This window comes from Pollachius pollachius (assembly GCF_949987615.1).
Source record: "Pollachius pollachius genome assembly, chromosome: 18".
Classification (NCBI taxonomy): Eukaryota; Metazoa; Chordata; class Actinopteri; order Gadiformes; family Gadidae; genus Pollachius; species Pollachius pollachius.
Genome location: NC_136951.1, coordinates 9992682 through 10014856, shown reverse-complemented (window position 1 = coordinate 10014856; position 22175 = coordinate 9992682). Strand labels below are relative to the sequence as shown.

Here is a 22175-nt window from a genome sequence, read left to right as displayed (position 1 = left end):
CATATGAGTGTGTATGCGTGCGTCAGTGTGTGTGTGTGTGTGTGTGTGTGTGTGTGTGTGTGTGTGTGTGTGTGTTAGCGTGCTAGGAGAGGAGGGGGGGAGGCGCGGTGGAGGGGGCACTTCCTACTATTCTTCTGCCGCTGAACAGTTCCCATGAGCCCCCCTGCCAGGGGCGGCAGTGAGGGCCGTCCAGGCCAACCTCCAGGGCCAGTCTCGCCTTCATGACGCCAACACAGTGAATCCCAGTCCGAGCGCTACTGACACCACTGCTGCTGCTCTGCTCCCTCGGCCACACACTGCCACCTTGAACTCTGGTTCTCCTCTGCCTGGGTGACGGATCGACCCCGACGTAAAACACAAAAAGAAGAAGGAGATGGAAGCGGGGGCAGCGAAGACCACATAGTGAGGCGTTTTGTTTTTTTTTATCCACCACAACACTGGGAAATAAGGGACATCATGGGAAAAACATCAAGCTCAAGATCAAACGCTGGACGTGGGATCAAGACCCTAATCTAAAAAAAGCCTGAGTCATCGCCCACGGTGTGCCACGAGTGCAGACGGCAGTCCCTGGCGATTTTCGAGTTGTGCTCTGACATCCAGCTGATGACAGTGGAGAGTACAGAACAGAAATATAGGAAAGGGACAATCAGGCAGAAAGCAGTATGCTGACGCCTTCACCGTGGGAGAAAGAGGCAGAGGTCCACGAAGCCTGACAACACAAGCGTACCGCTTCGGTCAAACACTTCGTCAGCACAAACTACGCCCCCCCCCCCACCCGGGAAGGATTCTTTGTACTTTGTAACTTTTGAACCCACCGCAGTGGAACCCAGGTCTACCCCTGTATCGACGGGGCGAGGGAGAGCGCCACGAGCAGCCGTGGAGATGATCCACAACACCCTCAAGACCCCAGAGCCGCTGGGCCGAAGCCACCGCAGCACGCACTCGCCCGCCCAGAGGAGGCTGTGGCGGTACTCGGTCGGCTGTAGGGGCTCCCCGTCCTCCTCCTCATCCTCCTCCTCCACCTCCGGCAACCCCACCAGCACCACCGTCCTGACCCAGACCCACCGCAGGAGCGTGTGCGTGCTGGCCGCTGACCTGGGAGGAGGTGGAGGAGGAGGTGGAGGTGAAGGTGTTCTCCATACAATCCACGGGCTGTGCCACCTCTGCATCGGATGTAGGCTGCCTCAGGTTGGTCTCTGAAGAGAAGGAGGCAGAGGGGGAGTTAGAGGAGAGACGATGAAGGCTCTTCTCTTCTTGTTGCCTGTCGTTGGGTTGGGAGGCTTTAGAGATCCATGGGACATGAATCCACATACGTTTGGGTAATGACGGGGGTTGAAACACTTAAAGTTAGGGTTACGTTTAATATTAGAAGAAGGTAGGGATCACTGCGGAGAAGATTGGGTTTGTGTGTTTATTTTTCGCATATCGGTAGTGGTAGGAGGTTGAGATATTGAAAAATATTTCTAGGTTTGGACATGAATTTGACAGCCGGAGGGCAGTTTACCGATTGTCCCTCGCATTGAGAGGGGGGAACGGGCTGCCCATAAATAATTGAAGAGCTGAGGAATACTGTCTGCAACAGGCTGACTATAAAACAGCTGTCTTCATTATTTATACCTCAATTGACTCCTTCGCTGTAACCATAACCAAAACTAACCAAAAATTGAGATACTTTCAGGAAGCTGGAGGTGTGATGTACAATACAAGAGAAGACGTAGAGAGATGGTGTACTTTTTACGTAACAATATTCAACTCGACACGAAGATTGGAACATCCCCTGAACATGACCCACACCATCCTGTTTTCGAAAGGATGCAGTGTAAACGTTAAATTGTTACTCTCTGCGCACACATGTTTGTGTGTGTCACCCAAACACACCTGACCCAGATAACATTGTCTTTCTAAGGAAAGGGAACATGTGTACTTGCTTCCGAGAAAGCGGCTGCCCGTGAGAGTGGGTGGGTGGAAGGGCGATAGTTTCCTGTGTTAAGTGCGGTGCTGTGTGTTGTGTTTGCATGTGTGTGTGTTTTTTCCTACACAATCATCTATAATGCACGTCGCTCTAGTCCTCACCGTGACAGCTTTTCTTTTACCCGTGACATTCACGTCAGCATGCACGGCCTCATGAATACATGCACAAACACTGGGGTCCACAGGTATGCATGTACTCTATGCACTGGTCTCCTGCGCCAAATACATCAGACCTAGCGTGCTGCTCTGTGCAGATGAGGGGGGGTTGCATTGAAAGACTCGCTGACTGAGGGGAGGCACGCCTTGTGCGGATGCCCTGGCCCCGTGACGCATGCCCTCGTGTGAGGTGACCGTATTCTGGGAGTACTGGGGCGGGAAAGACTTGTTACCTCCGCATGAGGAGACAGACAGACAGGCCGAGATCCTCCCTCTCTCCTCCCCCCCCTGACACACAGACACACACACACACACACACGCGCGCGCGCGTGCTGCACAGGCAGGACCACATAGACACGCACGCTGGGGCGGGCTTCTTGCTTTTGTCTGGGCTGTCATAGGAGTTTCCTACTGTCTTGGAGGTGTTTATATGAAGCACCCTTCCTCGGGGGCTGTCTGAAAATATTGCACTGTGGTCGTTGTGGTTCTTTAATTAGAATAACAGACGTGCAGTTTGTTTTGTCTGTGGAAGTTTTTTTTTTACGTCAGGAGTGAAATCCCACACTGCTACCACACTAAAAATATCAGCAATGAGTGAACTGTAATAATTAAATGACACTAGTGAAACAGTACAATTACAATTGAGGCCGACTTTTCTACATGGTTCAGTGTAATATCCCGGAATATAGAGAATGAGTGAGAGGAAGTGAGGGGGAAAAGTGCAAGGGGCGAGAGTGTGAGAATGAGCTTGTAAATGTGTGCTCTTTGGGGCCTCGGCTGTCACCGGATGAGATGGAAACGCTGGTGTTTTGAATGATCGTCTGTTGACTTTGGCTCCCACACTGGAGCCACAGGTAATGGATGTCTGCCTCGGTGGGTCAGAAAGCAACAGAAAGACAGGGCATCTTCCTTTACCTCTATTGTCTCCCACAACCACACACACACTCAAAGTGTGTGTATATAATGCAAATACGTACTCACATTGTGTGCTAGTCGGTGAGTGTGTTTTTCAATATGTATGGTTCTAAAATCCTAAATACAGAATATATATATACAGAAAATAGCAACACTAGTAAAAAGGTGTAGGTTAGTAGTAGCTTTCAGGTTTTGTTAAACTATACGTGTTGAAAGTTGAAATACTTGAAATAGCATGAAACCATGCTGTGTTAGCCCAAAGCACACAGAATGTGGCTGTAGCGGCACTGTATTTATTTAGCTCGCCTCGAATAGGACTCGAGTCAATTTCGGAGACGAAAATTGAATAAACATTATTTTGTGTCGGTCCCCAGACAGCTGTGTACTTTGGGGTTTATGTGGCTGGAATGGGAGATTCTGTGCTATGTGTTCAAACGCCTTCTGCTTTCAGAGTGTTCAGGGATATCTGTCCAGCTCTACATCTGTGCGTTCCTGTTTAAATGGCCACGTGTTGACTTAGTCTCTGAGTCACATATCCAGACTCTGACTCTGATCCTCTTAGTTCTGAATTTATTTAAATAACTTTGTGCCATCCTATTACCTACCACAATGTCAGATGTGCACAGCGATGAGACAAGATTTTAGATATGTGTTGACAGGTATCTAGCGTTGTGGCATGCTATAGCTTTCGGCAGGTCATGTGTTTTTCTATTGAAAAAAGATGATGGCTTTAAGGTGAATCGTTTCTACCATTATGTATGTCTGTCTACTCTGATACAGAAGTTCTTCTGTTTTCATTCAAAACAAACTATGTTGCAGTAAACACCCCAAATATCAATTTGTCATACATTTCTCTGAATAGTAGTAACTGAATATATGAATTAATTTTGAATGACTGAACGGCTTTGTGTCGACTCTTGCAGGTGAACATCCTTCGAGGAAAGGACGGCTATGGCTTCACCATCTGCTCAGACTCCCCGGTGAGGGTCCAGGCTGTCGACCCAGGTTGGTGGGATTCAGCCATTGATTGATTGATTGATTGATGGGTGCACGTGGGCATAGCCCCACGTTGACATCATTCTTTTTGACTATTTAGTCTTTTGCTAAATAAATAAATGCCATTTGGCGGATGCCTTTATCCAAAGCGTCTTACAATACTGTGAGGGCATACATTCCTTAGCGTGGGGGGAATCAAACCCGTACCCCTGACTGGAGCTGGGCTAGCCATGCTCTACCCATTGAGCTAGGGCCACCCTGTTTTCTCTCGCCCTGCATTTGGATGTACAACTCTTTTCTATTTGTATTCACAATAAACAGTTCGTATGTAAATCCCTTTATGTCTCTGCAGTCATTTAACTTAGCGGTTCCAGTGTTTGTCTTCCAATCGTGGGGTTGCGGGCTCGAAACCCCCTGCTGAGAAGCAGTGCTGCGTATGAGAACCTGGTGGTCCAGTCCAACCCTCACCCTGATTGTGTCCGTATGGTCTGTTGTTCTTCAGGAGGCCCAGCCGACCAGGCCGGTCTCCAGCACTTAGACACACTCCTGCAGCTGAACGGACAGCCCGTGGAGCAGTGGAAATGTATAGACCTGGCCCACGCCATCAGGTAACCACTGATGTATGCCTATGGGAATGGACCTGGGCTGCTTTCATAATGGAGAGTGGATTTTGTGTCTCTCTCTGATTGTTTAACATGGTATTATTACACTATATGGATTTGGTAGGTCTCTCTAGTTTCTAGTAATGTTCTACTTTTAGTAGCTTTTGGTGTTCTCCGGGTCGAATTTCAAGCGCTTGAAAAAGCTTTACAGTTATTTAGAGCAAGGAATTATAGCACTTCTCTGTGGACTGTTATTAAATAAAACCTCAAGAAAATCTGTTTAGTTTATATAGTTTAGCCATAGTTTACCAATTAACTTCTCTCTTCTCGCATTGTAGAAACAGCTATAAATAATAATAATTAGAGATTTGATTGGTTTATAAAGTCTGGTTATCGTCGACTAACTCCGCTGTCTCTCGTCTCTCGTCGTAGAAACAGGTCTAACGTGATGTTATTGGTTAAATGGGTTAGCGATAGTACAGATTTGAGTGGTTCATACTGTCTCATTATAACTGACCAACTCCCCTCCCTCTCGCCCCTCATCATAGAAACAGCTCCAACGAGATCCGTGTGGTGGTCTGGCGCACGGGCCCCACCGCCAAGCCCAGCTTCGAGGGTCTCGTCCACCGGCCGGCCTACAAGCCCTCCACCTCCACCTACGACGCCCCGTCCCCGCCCACGCGCAGGCGGATGGGCGTCCCCAGCAAGACCCCACCCGCCGTGCCCCCACTCCCCGCCCACCACCGCCCCACCCCCGCCCCCGGCACCACCCGTAGGCTCCTGCTCAACGGCTCGGAGCTGGGGGGCGGAGGGGGTCCGGGGTGGGGTTCGGCCGAGGAGCTGGACGGGGGGCACCCCAGGGCCCAGCATCAGCAGCAGCACCACCTCCACCACCACCCGCATGCCACGGCCACGCTGAAGGGCACCCGGGTGAAGGCGTCCAACGGGGACAACTACATCATCCTGGCGCCCATCAATGCTGGAAGCCAGGTACCTCAGAGTGCTGCCGGGGAGCTGCATCTTCACCACCATCACCTCCTCCACCACCACCCTCCTCCTCCCCATCATCCACATCCACCCCGGGGACACGTGGTGGCTCACCCCCGATATGTGTCCCTGCCGTACCTCCCCGACGCCGCTAGTTAGACCGGAACTGGACGCTGGCCCCGTCACGTGGGGCCAAAAAAAAGACATGGCCCTGTGGTCACACTTGCGTTACGCACCGCTTGTACACCTGTGTGCGCCGATAGAGTATTCAAAATACCGCATTTGATACAGTGAGGTATTTCCCAGTTGATCTTTTAGAGACAACTCCTTTCATTTTTTTTTTGTTTTGTCATTTTGTGCATCTTCCGCCATTAAGTTCATACAAGCAACATTGTTGCTCTTAATGGATAAATATGTGCCATTTCCATTCCTTTTGCCAATAATGATAATATAAACTTGAAAAAGTATACCTATTTAAACCCGAAGTTGGCCTTTCTAAAGCACTCCCAAAGAGGTAAGATGGTAAAAAAATAAAGAATTATTGCAAAAGGAAAACCAATGTTATCCTACCTACAAACCGACCACGACCACGTGACTTGTGTGACATGTGCACGGGATCCGATGACATCATGTATGTGGGTCAGGAAGACATGGTGATAAAAAGATGTCATGATCCAATGACATCGTGTATGTGGGTCAGGAAGACATACCGACAACAGCACAATAAAGCACACTGTATGGATTAAAGTCAAGGCTCTGATATGAATTCCTCAGCTAACCCTGCATGAATTATATATCATACTAACCTATCACCCAGCCACACCATGATGCATGGTTGATGCATTGCCCCATGCAGTATCAAGCCTATCTACTTCAGTCAGTTATTATAATCTTCCAGAACCACTGGCTTTTAGGAGTGAAAAGAAAAGTATTTTCTGACAATAGATTAGATGTATGTTGCAAAGATCGCTTTGTCTCCCTGTTCTGATCGGAGTCACTGCTATAGGCAGCTTAACAGCTGTGCTTATGTCTAAATGCGTAAGTCGTGTTTGTCTGCAGGTTGGTATACATTTTGTATGTGTATGTGTTGAATGTGTTAAATGCATGTGTGTGGGGGTGCATCCGTGTGTGTGTGTGTGTGCGTGTGAGTATGTGTGATGCGTGGGTGCATGTGATCCTGTGTTTGTATGTGCACATTTATGTTTGTGTGTGTGTGTGTGTGTGTGCATAAGCGTGTGTGTGCGTACATGTGTGTGTGTGTGGTGAGCAACTCTGCAGTTGTCATGTTCCACTTAGACCAGAGTTCTAAACAGGAAGAGCACTTTGTAGTGGTTTTTATTAGAAGCGAGAAGCTTAGCAGAAACACTGTTGACAGCTGAAGGCCAACTGAGGACAATAGCATGGATCGACTCCACTTGAGCAGGGCTTAGAACACAGCCACGATTAAAATCAATATTTATTATTAATTCTATTGCTTGTTCTGTGATAGTATTGTGTTATATTACCGCGTTGTAATAAAGCGCCTATTACAGGAAGCGCTATTGAGAAATCATATTGGCTCATAAAGCAACAGCTAAATGAAAACAATAATTAAACATAATAAACCTGGGAGTGGAGCAAGTTAATCGTCTGAGCTTTAATGGGAATCATGTTTCACGACTGATCATCAGCCAATCCTTCTTGGTTTATTACAGCTCACTGCTGTTGAACATAATATGAGGAGACAACAGGCTAAGTTTAAGAGCTGACATGGACGTGAACATCACTTGTTAGGAATTATCTGAAGAGTATATGAATAAAAGAGGAGGGTTCTCAACCTATTAAAAACAGATGAGGAGACTAGGAGACCAAGTGAGAGGTGGGGAAATGTCAGATGAAGTGAAAAGACAAAAGAAACCTGGGTGGCTGTAAATACCGGGTTACAACATTATATAATACAAACATGCAACAAACTACAATTACTATGACTGCATTAACGTCTCAAAGGATTTACTGATAAAGGGTAGAAGTTAGATTTATCCAGCATTAAATACAGTAATGGTTACTCCACATGCCTACTAACAATTACAACTAACCCTTTTTCTCCTCTCTTCTCTCTCTCTTTCTCTTTGTCCTTTATTTTAGATTTTGAGGCCTGTCTACCCAGATAATCAGGGCACGTTGGGTACGATTTTTTTTGTTTTCTGTTTTATACATTATTCATGAAGTGTTGTAAATAAAGAGAACAGCTTCTCACAATTATTTTGACAATATAACAAGTCATATTTTGTACCATGTTTGTGCAGAGTAAACATAATAAATGTCCTTAACGTATCATTTATGTCCTATCATTTTGCACTCTTTCTCCTGTTCAGCCTCCAGCATTGCCTCAAGGCTGTACCCCACAAGACAGCCACCTGTGCCACCGCCACAAGGGGGCGCTGGTGGCACCTTTGCTGGCGGTGCTGCTAGTAACTTCGGCGGCGGTGGTGGTGGAGGTGGTCTCTCCAGCCGAACCAACTTCCTTCGCCGATCTGGCAACTCGAAAACCAAGAACAGTTCTACCACGACCGCTAACGCCAACTACCAGCCGCACAATGCCAACTTCGCCAACTACCAGAACTGCACCATCGTCCGCTCCCACACGTCCCACGCTAACTACGGCTACGTCAAAGTAGCGCCGAAGATCCTAATTTTCCCAATATTTGTTCAGGTGGGTTATTAGTGTAACTAGGCTGTATGATGGGGGAACAACTGATAAATAATGTATTTTAACGTTATCACATATTTACTTTTAACACGTTCCAATTTGAATTTCGGAGGATATTTTCAGTGTAAAGTCCACGTGCAAGTCCGCCCCCCCCCCCCCAAGCAAGTATAATCGTTTACAGGTTTCTCAATAATTGCCCAAATTGCTTCATCATTTGCATTACGTCACCGAATAGGAAATTCATTTTTGGGTTGCCTGGAAGCAATTTAAAATAGCGTTTTACCTCATGAATATATAGGCGTAACGTTCATATCTACTAGGGCTTGATATAGTCATATCTAACCAAGGAGTAGAGTGGACGCTATCGATCGGTAAAGACACTTCCTGCGACGGCTATCGAGAACAACCTCAACATCACACCTCTGTACCAGGGGCGTGTAGGCCTGCCTATGTGTTATATCGTTTCTCAGGTTTACTAACCTGACCCCCCGTAAAGCCATCCGTGTTCTCTCACAGCTGTACTGAGGCTGACGTTATCTGCGACTTTCTTCTATGAAACAACTGTAACTGTTAGCCTTTTACTTTTCACTTGTTTGGGGGTTTGATGGATACTGGAGCTAAAGTGGATCAGGTAATGTGACATCAGCGTCACTATCCTTATTTTATTACGGTTTTTATTAAGGTACTTTGCCTTATGAAAGCTAAGCCCTTTTGGACATCAGATTTCCCCCGAGCAGTAGGCTACGTCAAGTTTCATTGGCGATCATCCAATCTAAAATATAGGATTATTTAAAGTGCTTTGGGATTTGCCTTCATTCGTTTATTACTTTGTTTTGTATTTTCTATTTATGTGGATGTGATCGGTAGTAAATCTGGGAGGATTTAAAATGTTGTCATGATCTAATGGGTGTAACATGGGTTCCACCAGCCGCTGGACCTTTGCAGTCGGGCCCTCATTATCACAGAGGAGATGGTATTACACGAGAGTCAGCACCATTCACTCAAGGTAAATCACATCCATCTATTGGTGTGTGTGTGTGAGGGTTTGTGTGCATTTGTACGTGTGAGTGTGCTGCGAGTTTGTGTGAGTGTGTGTGTGTGTGTGTGTGTGTGTGTGTGTGTGCTTGCTGTCTGTGGGTGTCTGTGTGTTTGTTTGTCTATGTATGTTTGTTTCAATGTGCGTATCTCTTTTTGTTTTTTAGTGTTTGCATGTGTGTGCATGTGTGTGTGTGTGTGTGGGCACCTTGTGTGTTTGAGTCTGTGTGTGTGCTGAGTGTGTGTGTGTGTGTATGTTCCAGGTGTCCTGTGTGCTGTGTGTGTCTCTCTGTGTGTGTAATGCGGGGTACATGCACATTCGGTGGTATCATGCTCCCCTCTGTGAAGAGGGAAGCAAGTGACCGCAGGCTTCTAGTTAAAGTCTTCTTAATGTTTCATATTTCACATCGTAATGGTTCCCTCCTCCTCTCAATTATTCATAGGCCATCTTAATGCCCTTAGCATATGGTTTGAACAAAAGAAGGCTTTTGTTTATGATTGCATCCTTTCCCCGGTAAAAGTTTGTTAATAATTTACCAAAAACATGCTTGTCTAAACACATAGCTCCAGTAGCTGTAGTAGATTTTTTACGACATCCTATAGCTCATAAAGTAGTATATATGTTTTTAATTAATTTGTTTCGTATGCAAACAAGTTGTGTGTTATCATGCGTTATCGTCTCTTAATGGGTCATCTATCATACGGTACTGCGATTAATAATATGCTGTGAAAGTTATATGCCTTATTTGTTTTTTTCTCTGGGAAAGTGTATGGAATCAGGAAGTCGGGCAAGTTGTTGTAATAATATTGGCTAAAGGAAGTGTGTGTCTGTGCGTGCATGCGTGCGTGTGTGTGTGTGTGTGTCTGTGTGTGTATGTCTGACCGCATTGTGAACACGGAAGATGTAGGTTTATGATTTTAGGGAGAAGCCATTCTGATGCGATTTAGTTGCACCTCTCTAACACATACGCACACATGCATACACACACAGCGTTAGTAAATGTCTTTCTGATATACGCATGGCATGACACGTTGAATCGTATCAAAGGGTTGAAATAGACAACAACCCACGTCTTTAACTTTCACTTGAATAAATCCTTTCTGACACGCTCTGTCTGTTTGAGGGGAAACTCAGCCACGACTCGCAGTTATAACCAGAGGGAACCATGGGCTTCAGAATGCTCTGGCCCACAGGAGTCTTCAGTAAGTGTCCTGTGCGCCCTAGATGGACACAGTGGAATACGTTTGTTGGCAGACATTGATGACTGCCTTATCTCGTGGTTGTATCAAACAAAGGGAAAGGGACTGGATTCAATTAATACGGAAAGGGTATTTATCATTTCATCTGGGTTGTTTGGAGAGAGAATGTAGCTCAGATACACACACAACCACACACACACACACACACACACAGACACACACACGTCACACACGCACGCACGCACACATAAAGAAATAGACACAACTACACAAAGGCTTTGTTGGCATCACATGTGACATTTTGTGTCCAATAACAAGAGTGCAGTCTTAATCATGACCTAGCCAGTGTTAACATTGAGCAGCCAATTGACATAGACTGAGTCAATGAATAACAGTCAGGCAAAACACAATCCAACAGTTTGAAAGGGTTTTTCAGTTGAAAACTTTCCCGTTTGGGTCTCAGAGAGTGTTAGTGTTCAATCTCTTAGTTATTACGTGGGTTTGGACAAGCCCCTGGCACTTGCTCGTAGGAGGAAGTTCTCCAGCTGAAACTGGGCGTTTACGTACCTTTCGACTGTCGCCACACAGCAAAGGCTTCTCGCTGCTTGTGACCAACCTATTGTTTCATAGAGTTGCAGTCACACTCTCTCATAGGAGATGATGTTGTTACCTGCTATTGTTTGACGCACACACATGCACACACACACACATACAAACACACACGCACACACACACACACAAATACACAAACACAAAAAGGGCTTGCCTGAAAAATGAATGAACAGCTCCACAGAAGAGGGCATAAAGAAAGACAGGAAAACACAGATGCATAATGGAAGAATAAAATCTAGCCTCTGAGTCAGTGCCCTACGAATAAACATGAGGCCGTCTTGCACGCTGCGCACAACTCACACATAATTCATCTCAAAGGCTACCCACCCCTGAGACCATTTATTATGTGCAGTTGGGCGGACCTGTTTCTCTTTGCCGCCCACAGGGGGTGAGAGCAGTTCAGATGAAGTTTGACGTTTTTTCTTTTGCATTATGAGTTTCAATCGTAAACAAATTGATCCTTCAGTGATGCTACAGCAGAAGCGGGCCCCCACTTCTCCTGTGTGGGTGCTGCATGTTCCTCGCTGCGGAAGGAGCCTTCGATGCAGGCGGGGCTCAGAGGACTGGATTTGATGTGAGTCTCTTGTGTTTAGATATGACCCAAGAGACTCACATCACATGCACCCACACACACACACACACACACATGCACCCACAAAGACACATGTACTCACCACGCACACACACAAACACACCATGCACACACACAAACACACGCAAACACACACACACACACACACACACACACACACACACACACACACACACACACACACACACAGATTGATACTAAAATATCCAGATTTCTGTTTATTTTGACGTTGCGTTGAATTTGTTCCAGGGAGGAGACAGATTGAGTTTCCTCAGTCCGGTCCCTTCAGCTTATTTTAGCTGTGTATGGGTCTCCACCCGACACACGCACACACACACTCGCACAATTCTATTGACCACCATTGTCCAGAGACAACCTCAGACTTGGCAGTCTGTGTGTGTTTGTGTGTGTTTTTGTGCGTGTGTGTGTGTGTGTGTGTGTGTGTGTGTGTGTGTGTATGTGTTTGTGTGTGTGTACGCACATGTCCATGTCTGTGTGAGTTTGTGTATCTGCCATTGTCTCTCTATTTTTGTGTGTGTGTGAGTGTACCATCTCAATTCCTTGAATCTGAAGGTTTTTCTTACAGCAATGATATTAATAAATGATAAAGAGGAATGGAGAATGCCGTAACAATAACAAAACTAGTTCCAAAGACATCGTTAACTGTGTGACTGTGTGCGGTTGTCACACTAATGGCTGTTGGTGAGGCTAAATGCTAAATGATGCAAAAGATGATGAAAAATAAATGCCAAGGGTTTTTAAGTGTCTCTTCTTTTTCCCCCGTGGTTCCCCTCCCGGCCTCTAGGTGACAGTATTTGTCTACACAGACCTGATGCTGGTGACAAGGGAAGACGAGCCAGGCAGGTGCAATGTGCTCCAGAGCCCTCTGTTCCTCCGACAGCTGCGACTACAGGAAGGTGGGTATCTAGTGCAGCAATACAGTTCATTTCATTTACAAATACAGTTCATTACATGTTCGATACATGTTCGACACATGTTCCATTCAAGTTCAATGCATGATCAATGTTCAATACATGTTCATTACATGTTCAATACACTATCAATACATTATCAAAAACATATTCAATGCATTTTCTATATAATTGCGTAGATCAACTGGTAGAGCATGGCACACTGACAGGCTGAGGGGTAAAAAAAAACGCATACACCTAATGTATGTAATCACCTGCCCCTGTCCAAGAGTAAATACATAACATAAACTAACACAAACAGAAATAAACATATAGACTTTAATGATGCTGGGTCTGTGTAGTGTGTTAAGTGGACGTTTACATTTTACATTTGTTTCCTGAGAATTGTTTTATCAAACGCGATAAGGAACAGGAGCTGATGAAATTCGAGACCTACCATCGTGATTGATTTAACCACACATATTGTTAAGGGCTGCACCAGCGACTTGAAACGTTGCTAATACACGTCTGAGGGATCTCCTTAATAAGCGTGGAAGAGCCCCCCACCCCCCCCCCCCCCCCCCCCCCACACACACACACACACACACACACACACACACACACACACACACACACACACACACACACACACACACACACACACACACACACACACACACACACACACACACACACACACATTTGGTAAAGCGGCTCGTAAATCTGGATCGTAAATCTGGATCAAACATCCGGATTTCAGTTTATTCTGATGCTACGTTGTTACAGGGAGGAGACGGACAGGGTTTCCTAAGTTTGGTCTCTTCTGCCCGTTTTAGCTGCTTGGCGGTCTCCACCCTCCATCACACACAAACACAAATGCACGATTCTATTGCCCACCAGGACGCGACCTTAGACCCAGGGCATTGCTTGTTTGTGTGTGCGTGTGTGCGTGAGTTTGTGTGTGTGTGTGTGCGTGTGTGTGTGTGTGTGTGTAGGTTTGTGTGCATTAGTAGTCGAGAGTGGAGCCTTTGCAGCTGTGTGTGTGTGTGTGTGTGTGTGTGTGTGTGTGTAATTAGTGGAGGCTACATACACACCCTGTTGCCTGTCATTGTTATTCTGCTGCAGTAGCGTCACTCAGGAAAGAGGTTCCGGGAGATTGTGTTTGTTTCAGCCCAGGGAGTGTATGACTGGTGTGTGTGTGTGTGTGTGTGTGTGTGTGTGTGTGTCTGTGTTTGTCTGTGTGTGTGTGTGTGTGTGAAGGCGCCTGATACAAGTGCACTATGAGGGGCTTCCTGTGTGACTTTTGACCCCTGATGGACACTGAGGTGTGGAGCGTGGGAAAGAGCATCGAGCATCACACACGCACAAACAGACACACACACACACACACACACACACACACACACAATCAGTCAAGGTTAATGTTGATTGTCGATTGATTATATAATATAAAATGACAAGACCTCTGCTTTGATTGACTGAATAAACCCTTAAAATGGTTCCATTGGGTCATCCTATGTTTTTCTTTCACTTCTGATGTAGGATCTGAAAAAATTACAATAGTGACCTCTGCTGTAGGAAACGCAGAGTTGCATGTATGGATGACGCACAAATGCATGTCTTTATGTCCCTTGTTTGGATTAATAGCCAGAGACACATCTTATAGGCATAGGATTTTGTTTTAAAAATGTACTCAGCTAAAAATCAGGAAGCAAGCAAAATATAAATGAAAATATTACACACTGAAATCACTCTGATCCATACAGTCAGTAGAATAACTCGGAATTAGTCAACTTATGAACTGCCATATTACTACGAATATTTCGATTTTAGTCTGGGGTCGGGCACATGAATGCAGCCAAATGGATGGGCCAATGCCGGGATCAAACAGAACGTACATCGGGTCGGGTCAGACGTTTTTTTAGGCCTGACCTAAGCTCTAGGCCAGTGTAGTCATTAGAAGGTTTGACTCCCAGCCTAAAGTTTCTAGGTACAAAACCTAATATCAATGAAATCCACAGTAATTCACAATAAGTCGATGTGGCTCTGTATCTGCCAAATGACTAAACAGTGATACCGTGAGCAACGTGGAACCTGTTAATGCAACAACACGTTACACAACACAGATTTATGGCCGCTGTGTTATATTGTGTGCGCCTAGCAATATTTTGCTATCATTAACTTTCCACGTGACGTACATATACATCCATGTTCAATCAATATCCTGTTTGTGTGCATGTGTGTGTGTGTGTATGTGTGTGCATGTGAGTGTGTGCGGTTGGATTGTGATTTGGCTCCCCACCCGATTGTTACCTCCATCAATAACTGTCAATGAGCGTCTAAAAGCTTCTTATTGGTCCCTTGTGGTGGCACTCTGTCGTTCGCCCAGCCTTGAGAGGTAGGAGAAATAGATGGGGAGAGAGAGAGAGAGAGAGAGAGAGAGAGAGAGAGAGAGAGAGAGAGAGAGAGAGAGAGAGAGAGAGAGAGAGAGAGAGAGAGAGAGAGAGAGAGAGAGAGAGAGAGAGAGAGAGAGAGAGAGAGAGAGAGAGAGAGAGAATGAACATGGATGCACCATTGTAGCCTCCATTTTGCCATTGTGAAACATGGTCAAATTATTTAGATCTGACCCCAGGGTCTCTCTCCTGAGAAGAACAATGCAGAGCTGTTCATTGTAGCACTGATTCATGTATTTATTTTGGTGTGTTCCCCATGTGTGTGTTTGCAGGCGTGTGTGTCTGCCCTGTACCTGTATTTGACAGTGTATGTATGTGGCTGTCTTTGTGTGTGTTTGCCTATGCATGTGTGATTTTCTACCTGTATGCGTGTGTGCACGATTGTGTGTGTGTGTGTGTGTATTTGTGAGTTTGCATTAAACTTTCTTTTTAGGCTTGTTTTTGCATCAGTCTCTGCGCATCTGTGTCTGTGTTCATTTGTATGTGTGAGTGTGTGTGTGTGTGTGTGTGTGTGTGTGTGTGTGTTTGTCTGTGTGTGTGTGTGTGTGTGTGTGTGTGTGGGATTCTACCCGATACATGCTTGCAAACATGCATGCCGCTTAAGACCCCAGTGGCTAAACACAGTGTGTGTGTGTGTCTGTGTTGACAATAAGACACACAGCTCCTTAGGGGTTCTCTAATGAACATGATTTGTCATGACTGCAAACCCTTCCCCCAGTGAAGACAAGCAGAGCGAATCACTTGTATCCACCTAATGCCATATACAGCAGGTACATTACTTTCAACAAATTAAAGTTAATTACTTACAATTAAGCAGCAATTAAAAAAGTAGTTTTGTAGTTCTCCAAATGTTGTATGCTTTGCTCATTCTCAGCCTCGCTTGTAAGTTGATTCAGATAAAAGCGTCTGCCTAATGACCAAACGGGAACGAAAAATGTGATCTCATTACATATTTGCCCGACAGAGAAAGTGCTCCAGAAGTCATTATATCACCACACAAGCAACCAATCCCCACTTTCAACGGAAACCACGGATGACTTGCACATGTTTGACTTTCTCTGTGTCTCTTTGTGTTTGCAGATCACGCGGAGGAACTCAGATTCTACATTATTCACATGACGGAGGTAAGGGAACACTGGCCCGCTTGTGTCGGCGCCTTTCTGACGTTCCATCCGAACAGCATCCTACAGAGTATCCTCACCCCCAGGCCTGAGCCTCAGGGTGGGAAGCATGTTTACGAGCTGGGTCGGTGAACACCCAGCGCCACAGATGGGATCCTGCTAAGCACCGGATATATTTAGTGGCTGGAGATGTGTATTGAATAATCATTTATTTAGTCATACCGCCTTGAGCTACGCGTGTGAGGTACGGAGAAGGATACGGCCTTGACAAGTAATCAAGTCAATTCTTATTGCAAGGGTTGCTCTACACGCACGTGTGCTGGTCAAGAGGTAGAAATTATTTGTGTGTCATAAATATGTACATAAGCCGACGGTTAGCAGTGGGTTAAAGTTGTTTTTGTGTTGAATTTGTGCGCAGTGCACTTGCAGTGTAGTACTTAGTACGAGCGTGTTCGTAGCATGAGCCAAACAGGATGAGCTGAAGAGAGATTGATGGAAGCATCTAGGCCTAATGGTTTGACTTCCTTCTACGCCACTGTTAACCAATGAAACAACAGAATAGCTGGTATTACATACATGTATGTGGGATTGGCGTGCATCCACATTGGCGTCCCGATATTAAATCTTCGACCGTGATCCTTTTACAGCATAGTATTTAATCCAACCTGAAGTTGCTTGCTGCTCAAACTGTATACCTGTTTGAGCGATGAGAAGGAAGAAGTAACATTCACATTGGCGAACCTATCATTGATTACGATCGCATTACATCGCGGCATTTAATCCCAGCAACACACCATCCCGTGATGGTTCTCTCTCTGTACGCACACACACCACAAGTAGGTCCATTACATGCGGCGTACTTGTTGGCTTTATCGATGGTACAGTAGGGCACGAACAGTAAGAGAGAGGGGGAGGCTGAAGGAAGGCCTCATGTGTACTCGCCGCAGGGCCCATTGTCTCCGGTGGAAATCACATTAGGTGCCAGACATGAGGGCGAGCAGAAAGCTTTAATGAAAATCTTCGCCATACTCTATTCCGCCTCGTACACTCGTCGTCTTCCTCCCTCTCTCTCTCTCACGCCCTTGCTCTCTGCTGCTCCCTCTCCTTCCCTCTCCATGTCCCGCTATCCTTATTTCACTCTCTGCGTTCCTTTATTCCTCCCCCTATCTTCTTTTCTCTCTCTCTCTCTCTCTCTCTTTATATATATATATATATATACATATATATAAAACCCTCCCTTTCTCTATTCTCTGTCAGCCTTTCCCTCTTTCTCCCTCCTTCTCTCTCCTCTCTCTTTATCTCTTTCTCTCTCCTCTCTCTTTATCTCTTTCTCTCCCCCTCCTTCTCTCTCCTTCTCTTATGTCAGCCATGTGTTTTCTTTTGCCACGGAAAAACCAACAAATGTGTGGTCAACAGCTGACCGCCCGCCCCATACCATGGCCCTCACAACAGAGCTGTGTTCTCCTCCTTTCCTCCTTTCTTTCTCCTCCTCCGCTTCTTTATCAAACCAGCCTCCCTTTACAAGGCAAAGGTCAAAATCAATTCATTCTATTCTTACCTTCAAACCCCAAAGACTTCCCAAAGCCCTTCATCTCTATTATTCCACATAATGTCATTTCCCCCTCACACACACACACACACACACTTTGAAAGTGTGCTTCGTCGCTTCATTAGCAGCTTATGAATTTTTAACGTGCCTTTTTTTGGGGGCGCTAGAAGTGAGCAAAAAACTGGCTCCCGACGAAACGGAGCAAGCAGTTATATAAAAAGACTCCTGATATATTTCCTTACGGCTAAATTGACAGGACAAAGGATAAAGCACATTCAATTAAAGAGCATATAAATAGAAAAGGTTACCTAAGAGAAGGACAGAGTAAGAGTTTTAAGAGATCATGCCCGCAACCTTTTGACATGCTGGGTGGATTATATTTCAATCGTTGTCCGGTCAAGTCCATATCAGCCGTTGCATTTTGCCGACAAGAGAAATCGCCAGCGTAGCTTCACGTCATCGAATGTCAAAGAATGGGAAAGGGTTGCGAGAGAGAGCGAGAAAGAAGCTATGAATGGATTAAGTGGATCACTGGTAAACTATGCTACGGCCAGGATGTGACTTCTTCATACATATTTATTCCTCCAACTTTGGATTTCTCCCTTCATCACACATGCATACTTTTCATAAAAAAATCATTGAAAAACACAGACACAAACACACAGACATACACACACAGGTATACACACACACACACAAGCACTCTTATACCCCAAACCTGAAATCCGTCATCAATTATTCACGATTAACCTGTCAGCAATTTAGTTTGTATCTACTCAAGGGAGTTAACACTGCACATTTGTAGCCCATAAAACAAACACATTTGGTCTTTTAACAGATGCTCGTTTTCAAAGCCCAAAAGAAAAGGCTGCGTAGCCACCTTTTACCCAAACGACTGTTTTCTATTTGTTCTCTTCTCCTCTTCTACGCTTCCCTCTCACCCTATATTTGTCTTAACTATTTTTTTCTTATTTATTGGAATCCTATTTACTCTTCTGTTTGCATCCTTCTCTTCTCATCTCCTGTGCTCCCCTCTCCCATCCTCTTCTTTGCTCTTATCTGCACTATCTCCGCTTGTCTCCTCTCCATCTCTCCTCTTCCTTTCTCCTTTCCTCTAAGCTCTCCTCTCCTCACTTACCTTCTCTCCCCCTCCCCTCCTTTCCTCTCTCTCTCCTTTCAAATCTCTTCCTATTCTCTCTTTTCCCCTGCTCTCCTCTCTTCTCCTCTCCTCTCTTCTCCTCTCCTCTCCTCTTCTCTCCCCTCCCCTCCTCTTCTCTCCCCTCCCCTTCTCTTCTCTCCCCTCCCCTCCTCTTCTCTTGCCTCCCCTCCTCTTCTCTCCCCTCCCCTCCTCTTCTCTCCCCTCCCCTCTTCTCCTCCCCTCCTCTAGTCTTCTCCTTGCATCTTCTCTGCTTTCCTCTCCTCTTTTACATACTTCTCTCCCTCCTCCCCTCTCTTACCTTCTCCTCTCCTCACTTCAACAAGTGGTGTAAGGTCAAGAAACAGTTACACAATCAATAGTCGAGTGGTCAATTCTTACAGACTCCCCTGCAGAGGCCTAAGCCCAGAATGTCCTCAGATCCTAGCTAGGACCCTGGGTGGTTCTGAAATGGCCAGAGGTGGTTTAAATGCTGAGAATCTTCAGGTGAAGTGTCATTGAAACGTCAAGGAAATGGTCCAGGCGAGACCTTGCATTATTAGGGTGTTATGATGCTATTCACAAACACACACACACACACACACACACACACACACACACACACACACACACACACACACACACACACTTTACTTCTTACTAGTTATAGATATGGCATTGGACTCCATCATTTATGTAGATAATTTCTCATAAGGGAATTATCCAATTCAAGGTGATTAAGGTTCAACCGTCTAGACAGTGGTCCACACCCATCCCACTGTGCTGTCTGTTTGAGAGCATTCACAAGTTGCTCCTACAAGACCCTACAAATTCACAACTCAAAGTCGTGAGCACTTGGACTGTCTGTCCTTCCCGCCGCATGTTACTGGAGGTTGTCTTATTTTAGCAGCATGCACTCTAAAAGGAAACCAATCCAACCCAGATTTGAGTGGAAGGAGTGTGTGTGTCTGTGTGTGTGTGTGTGTGTGTGTGTGTGAAGGGGTGGGGGTGTGTGTGCTGTGCACGTGTGTGTGTGTGTGTCTTGAGAAATTAAGTTTAAACAGCGAGTGTCGGTGAAAAGTCGAACTGAAGAAAGAAGGAACAGGCAAGGGGCTTCATCTCACGGCCACCGGAACGTTGACAGGGCTCCTAGTTTGTTCGCGTTCTCGTCACGTTTGAGTCCGATTCCTTTTTCTGTTATATCTCCCGTGGCTGGACTGCGCGTAGTGCCGAACTAGTCATGGGCAACTTGTCCCAGCGGGCTGGTACCAGGCGGAGGTTGAACAGGGAGGCAGGGTCCCTGGAACAACGCCTGCTCTCTGACACCGAAGATGTGAGTTGTCGTAGGTTAGAGACGAAGTATACTTTGGAGGCGTTGATTTTCGGGGTTGTTTGTAGTATTATATGTAAGCTCTCTTCGTTTAGAGTCAATGTATGTTCATCTATAAACAAACACCTGTTTGAATGTATTATTTGTATAAAGTGTGGTTATACATATTTTTGATTAATAAAATGGACGTCCACTTAATAAGAATTAATAGATGTTTCTCGTAGTAGTGGGATTCTATGTGGGAGTCTACTAATTAGTTTTCTCTATATATCTTCACATCCATGAATAGTGAGGAACGTCTACATTAAATAACAGTTTATACTATATGTGATTGATGTCTAACGTTTCGGTTCTTCAGCTCAATGAGATGGCACTGTAGATAATAATGTTAGCGTGCGCTACAATTACATTTTAACCGGCCATAGTGATATGGCAGCGTTATCCACCATGTTGTGCAGTATGGATTACTTTATTTTTAGAGCGATGGAACGGGGCCACACACACGAGGAGGATAAAGGTGTTCTCTTGCTCCTTCTCTCACTGTAGGCCACTTACCTCTGTCTCCATTAAGACGTCTTGTCAGTGGCCGCCATTAGCGTCTAATTGCCACGATGCCCTCCTTCATGGATGAGCCAGCAATCCAGAATAATCACCACTTGCCCAAGCACAGCAGTTACAATGATTAATACCCCCCCCCCCCCCCTCCCTGTCATAACTCATGACACTGTGTATTCAGACCACTTACCATAACAGCACCTTCGGATGTTTTGATACTAACAGAGCTCAACATCTCTGTTTACTTTCAGTTCACTTTCTATAGTGCCGACATGTCAGTCATCTTTCGGTTTGCTTTTAATAGCACAGACACGCCAGGCAACTCTTGGTTCCCTTTTTATAGCGCTGACATGCCACCGCTTTCTCCTTCCATCAACACGTCGGCCCACTTTCAGCATTATTTAGCCCCGATGTGGCGGCCCGTAGCCTCATCCGCTCAGTCGTGTTCAGAGGAACGTACGGATCACATGACCGTGACAAATTGAGAAGGAGCCAGTTATAAAAGCAGTCCAACAGGGGCTCAACCCTCTGGCGCGGGTGTGTTCGTTTGTACATAAGCCTGTGAACATACTGTTCAGGATCACATCCCTCCACTGTTTTTCCTCCATGGTGTTTGTGGTCCGATTATTTCTCAGTTTCGGGTGCAGCGGGTTTGTTGATACGGTAGACGACACAGGAATTTCCGTTAAATAGATTTAAGCGGAAAGATTTTGTCACCGGTTCAAGTAAAGGATATAGATGGTGCCATAAAACTCTGAGTGTGTTTACTTGTGTAGGTACGTGTGTTCGCATGGGTGTGGGAGTTTGCGTGCAGATAGGTCTGTGTGTGTGCGCTTGTGTAGGTGTGTGCTTGTGTAGAGGTTTGTTTGTGTGTTGCCACGCATGTGTGATTGTGCATATGTGTGTGGGTGTGTGAGAGAATGTGTGTGAGTCTGTGAGAATGTGAGCATGTGTTTGCGTGTATCCACGTACGTGTGTGTGTGTATGTGCACGTGTGGAAATAACACGCTCTGGGCCAACCTCGCTATTGACTGGCCATAAGAAAAAAATAACCCCACTGCTTGTCACTCCAGGCTGAAGCCAGTGTGTGATATGTAGGTGCTAATCGATCCTTGTCTGTGAAACCTGCCTACTTAATGCTAGCAATCCATTCGGTGGGCTGACAGGACCAGCCTCCCTCGGTGCTGGTTAAACCCTGATCTGGTTGAAAGCAAAGCACTCTGTGTGTATTTCCTCCCTTCATAACCTGTTTCATATGCTGTCAGAGGAAGGTCCGGCTGATTTATCTTGGTGTAATCTGGGAAGACCATCCCCACCTCTCATCCTCCCCTGCAGTGATTGCGTTGAGATGTACACCAACGTTGCT

General features: G+C 45.7%; 1 protein-coding gene across 1 annotated transcript; it reads left to right on the top strand.

The window, feature by feature from the left end:
• Nucleotides 1-273: 273 nt before the first annotated feature.
• On the top strand, nucleotides 274-6102 carry LOC307089647 (regulator of G-protein signaling 3-like). The gene is made up of 4 exons (XM_079756023.1): nucleotides 274-1188; nucleotides 3966-4047; nucleotides 4541-4646; nucleotides 5189-6102. The coding sequence occupies exons 1-4, from the start codon at nucleotides 883-885 to the stop codon at nucleotides 5784-5786; spliced, it is 1092 nt and encodes a 363-aa protein (XP_079612149.1). The 5' UTR covers nucleotides 274-882; the 3' UTR covers nucleotides 5787-6102.
• Nucleotides 6103-22175: the final 16073 nt, after the last annotated feature.